The sequence below is a fragment of the Coffea arabica genome, chromosome 1e (genome assembly GCF_036785885.1).
Source record: "Coffea arabica cultivar ET-39 chromosome 1e, Coffea Arabica ET-39 HiFi, whole genome shotgun sequence".
Taxonomy (NCBI): domain Eukaryota; kingdom Viridiplantae; phylum Streptophyta; class Magnoliopsida; order Gentianales; family Rubiaceae; genus Coffea; species Coffea arabica.
The window spans coordinates 40,035,479-40,040,155 of NC_092311.1; the positions used below are offsets into that span (position 1 = coordinate 40,035,479).

At 43.8% G+C, this 4,677-nt stretch overlaps 1 protein-coding gene across 1 annotated transcript; it reads left to right on the top strand.

Annotated features, from left to right (window-relative positions):
- LOC140016971 (uncharacterized) lies at positions 1-2,232 on the top strand. Its single transcript, XM_072071296.1, has 2 exons — positions 1-1,948; positions 2,114-2,232. The coding sequence occupies exons 1-2, from the start codon at positions 1-3 to the stop codon at positions 2,230-2,232; spliced, it is 2,067 nt and encodes a 688-aa protein (XP_071927397.1).
- Positions 2,233-4,677: the final 2,445 nt, after the last annotated feature.

Below are 4,677 nucleotides of genomic sequence, written 5' to 3' on the forward strand. Positions count from 1 at the left end.
ATGGATCCCCGTGGTAGAGGTCAACGCCGAAGTCGAGGTCGAGGTCGAGGGAGACGGGCTGAACCCCTTCGTGATCAAGGGGGCGATAGAGCGTCGGAAGTGAACCAAAATCGGGGACCCGAGGGCGGGGGCGGAGATCAAATGGCCACCGCTATTAATAGGATAACCGAAGTGCTAGAACGTTTGACGGACCGTCAAGGTCCTGGACCAGTGCATCAACAACCTGGTGGGCAGTTAGATACTGAAGATAGGGCCTTGGAGAGGTTCCTAAAGTTTGGGCCGCCTAAGTTTCAAGGTGGGCCAGAGCCTGAAATAGCTGAGGGATGGTGGGAGAGAATATCTGATATTTTTGCCACATTGGATTACACTGAGACGCGGAAAGTGACTTTTGCGTCATTTCAATTTGAAGGAGCTGCACGGTCTTGGTGGAATCTAATTAAGGATAAGTGGGATAGAGACCGTACCCCTAGTACTTGGGCAAACTTCACCCGTGAGTTTAATGCCAAATTTCTTCCACCTCTAGTCCAAGAGAAAAGGGAGGATGACTTTATTAAGTGCAAACAAGGGGCCATGAGTGTAGCAGAGTATGAAACCAACTTTACTAAATTAGCCCGATATGCCCCTGACCTGATAGCCACTGAGCAGAGACGCATTAGGAGATTTGTGCAAGGGCTCAATGTGGAGATTCAAGAGGGGCTAGCCACTGCTCAAATTAACACGTATAGTGATGCCGTAGAGAAAGCTCAGAGGTTTGAGACGGCTAGAGCCCAATCTAGGTCATTCTTTGCTAGGAAAAGGAATGCCCCTAGTGGTAGCAGGGACCCAATTTCTACAAGTGCCCCACCGCCTAAGATGGGTAGAGGAACTGGAGTAGTGAATATCCCTAGTGCATCGAGAGGTGCTTTAGCAAGGGGTGCTGGAGCTAGAGGCCCTGGGGCGAGAGGATCTGGAGTGAGAGGAGGTCAAAGTGGAAGGGGACCCCCTAGGAGTGCTCCACAAGGTGTACAAGTGTCAACCCCTCAGATAACCTGTGGTTACTGTGGAAAAGCCAATCATACCGCAAATGAGTGCTGGAGAAAAGAGGGCAAGTGCCTCAGGTGTGGAAGTGCTGAGCACCAAATTGCTAATTGTCCTAAGATTTCCGAGAATGGGGGAAGCCAAGGAGGTGCCACAAGTTCTAGGCAAACTGCTTCTGGAGGGAGTCGGCCGAAGGTCCCGGCCAGGGTTTATGCCCTAGATAGTCAACCTGCACCTGACCCTTCGGAGGTAGTCGAAGGTACACTTCCAATCTTTCATCGATTAGCTAAGGTTTTAATTGATCCCGGTGCGACTCATTCGTTTGTTAATCCTGCTTTTATGTGTGGAATTGATGTAAAACCTGTACGATTACCCTATGATTTGGAAGTTAGGACTCCTACGGGTAATAAGAGCATGCTCACTAGTTTAGTGTATAAGGAGTGTGAATTTTGGGTTGGGGAGCGAAAAATGCTAGTTGACTTGGTGAGTTTGGACCTTAAGGGGTATGATGTGATTATAGGAATGGACTTTTTGTCTTACCACCATGCTAAGCTAGATTGTAGAGCTAAAGTGGTGGAATTTTGCATCCCAGGTGAGGCAACTCTCAAGCTAGATGTAAGGGGTAGATTAGCTTCGTCTGCTTTGATTTCAGGGATTCGAGCTAGGAAAATGCTTCACAAGGGAGCCCAGGGTTTCTTAGCTTTCTTAATTAACGCCCCTAGTGATCAAGTGAAATTAGAAGATGTACCAATCGTGCAAGATTTTCCCGATGTCTTCCCGGAAGAATTAACATCTCTGCCACCTGAAAGGGAGATAGAGTTTAAGATTGATTTGGTTCCAGGAGTAGCCCCAATTTCAAAAACTCCTTATAGAATGGCTCCTGCGGAGTTGAAAGAACTAAAGATCCAGTTGCAGGACCTACTAGAAAGAGGTTTTATTAAGGAAAGTGACTCACCGTGGGGAGCTCCAGTTTTGTTTGTAAAGAAAAAGGACGGGAGTTTGAGATTGTGCATTGACTATCGAGGTTTGAATGAGGTGACTATTAAGAATAAGTACCCTTTGCCCTTGATTGATGGATTATTTGACCAATTGCAAGGATCGGTGGTGTACTCTAAGTTAGATTTGAGACAAGGGTACTATCAATTGAGGATTAAAAAGGAAGATATACCTAAGACCGCTTTAATTCTCGATATGGGCACTTTGAGTTTGCGGTAATGCCTTTTGGGTTAACCAATGCCCCAGCTGCTTTCATGGATCTAATGCAGAGAATCTTTAAGAAATATCTGGACCAATTTGTGGTGGTATTCATAGATGATATTCTAGTATATTCTAAGACCCGAGAGGATCACGCCAAGCACTTGGAGATAGTTTTACAAGTGTTGAGAGAACACAAGCTTTACGCTAAGTTCAGTAAGTGTGAATTTTGGTTGGAAGAAATTTCTTTTCTGGGTCATAGAATTTCTAAGAATGGAATTGCAGTGGATCCAACTAAAGTGGAGGCAGTTACTTTGTGGAAACAACCAGAGAATCCAACTGAAATTAGAAGTTTCTTGGGATTGGCGGGTTATTACCGTCGTTTTATAAAAGATTTCTCAAAAATTGCTGGGCCAATGACGGAGTTAACTAAGAAAAATCATAAGTTCATTTGGAGCCCTAAATGTGAAGCGAGCTTTCAAGAATTGAAGAGGCGATTGACTACGGCTCCAGTGTTAGCCCTACCTGAGGGAGTTGATGGGTATGTAGTATATTCCGATGCTTCTAAAGAAGGGTTAGGCTGTGTTTTAATGCAAAAGGGAAAAGTTGTGGCCTATGCTTCTAGGAAATTGAAACCCCATGAGATGAATTACCCGACCCATGACCTAGAGTTAGCCGCTGTTATTTTTGCTTTGAAGAAGTGGAGACATTACTTGTATGGGGTGACATTTGAGGTATTCACCGACCATAAGAGCCTTAAGTACTTGTTTTCACAAAAGGAGTTGAACTTGCGACAGAGGCGTTGGGTAGAATTTCTTGAGGATTATGATTGTTCAATCAATTATCACCCTGGGAAAGCAAATGTGGTTGCAGATGCACTAAGTAGAAGGGCTCAAGTAGCGGGTCTAATGGTGAGAGAATGGGATATGTTAGAAGAAGCGAGTGGTTGGAATCCTCGTTTAGAAAAGTTGAAAATCTTGTTTGGAAATCTATCCTTAAAATCCCCTTTGTTAGAAAGAATTAAGGAGGCTCAAGGGAAGGATCCGGTAGTACAAGGTTATTTGGAGAAAGTGAGAAGGGGGGAAACCCTAGATTTTAAGCTAGGACCTGAAGGCATTTTGAGATTTAGGGATCGAATAGTAGTACCTAGTGAAGAAAGTTTGAAAAGAGAAATTCTAGAGGAGTCACATCGGTCCAAGTATACTATTCACCCTGGAGTTAACAAGATGTATCAGGATGTGAAAGGGCTTTATTGGTGGGATGGCTTAAAAAGGGATGTGGCGAAATTTGTACAGACTTGCCTAGTATGTCAGCAGGTTAAGGCAGAACATCAAAAGCCTTCTGGTTTGTTACAACCTTTAGAAATCCCTGAGTGGAAATGGGAGCATATTACCATGGATTTTGTGACGGGTTTACCTAGAAGTCAAAGGGGACATGATGCGGTTTGGGTGATAGTGGATAGGCTTACTAAATCTGCACATTTCTTACCGGTGAATATGAGTTACTCTTTGGAGAAATTAGCCAAGTTGTACACAGAAGAAATTATGAGATTGCATGGGATTCCTGTAAGTATAGTCTCCGATCGAGACCCTAGGTTCGTTTCCCGCTTTTGGCAGAAATTTCAGGAAACTTTGGGAACTAAGTTGAAGTTGAGCACTGCGTATCATCCACAAACAGATGGACAGTCGGAGAGGACCATACAAACCCTAGAGGACATGTTAAGATCCTGTATATTAGATTTCGGAGGGAGTTGGAGCCAGTACATGACGTTGGCAGAGTTTGCTTATAATAACAGTTATCAGGCTTCAATCCAAATGGCACCGTATGAGGCGCTTTATGGTAGAAGGTGTCGATCCCCTATTCATTGGGATGAAGTAGGAGAGAAGAAAGTTTTAGACCCGACAGCTATTCCATGGATCGAAGAAGCTTATGAGAAGGTTAAGCTGGTTAGGAAGAGACTTCAAACTGCTCAAAGTCGGCAGAAGAGTTACGCAGATCACCGAAGAAAAGACTTGGAATTTGACGTAGGGGATAAAGTCTTTCTAAGAGTAAAACCTATGAAAGGAGGGGTAGTATCCAAGAAGGGAAAGAAATTAAAGCCGAGGTACATTGGACCCTTTGAAATTCTTAAACGAGTTGGAAAAGTGGCTTATCAGCTGGATTTACCTCCTAGTATGAGCAGGATTCATAATGTCTTCCACGTATCTATACTCAAGAAATATCATCCCGACCCAAGTCATGTAATTCAATTAGATGAAGTTGAAGTAGACGAGTCTTTGACCTATGAGGAACGACCCATTAAAATTTTGGACCGCGAAATTAAAGAATTGAGAAATAAGAAGATTGCCTTGGTTAAAGTCTTGTGGAAAAATCACGACGTCGAGGAGGCAACTTGGGAGGTAAAGAAGGACATGAAGGACCAATACCCAGAATTATTCGCTTGAACAGGTAAGAATTTTGAGGACA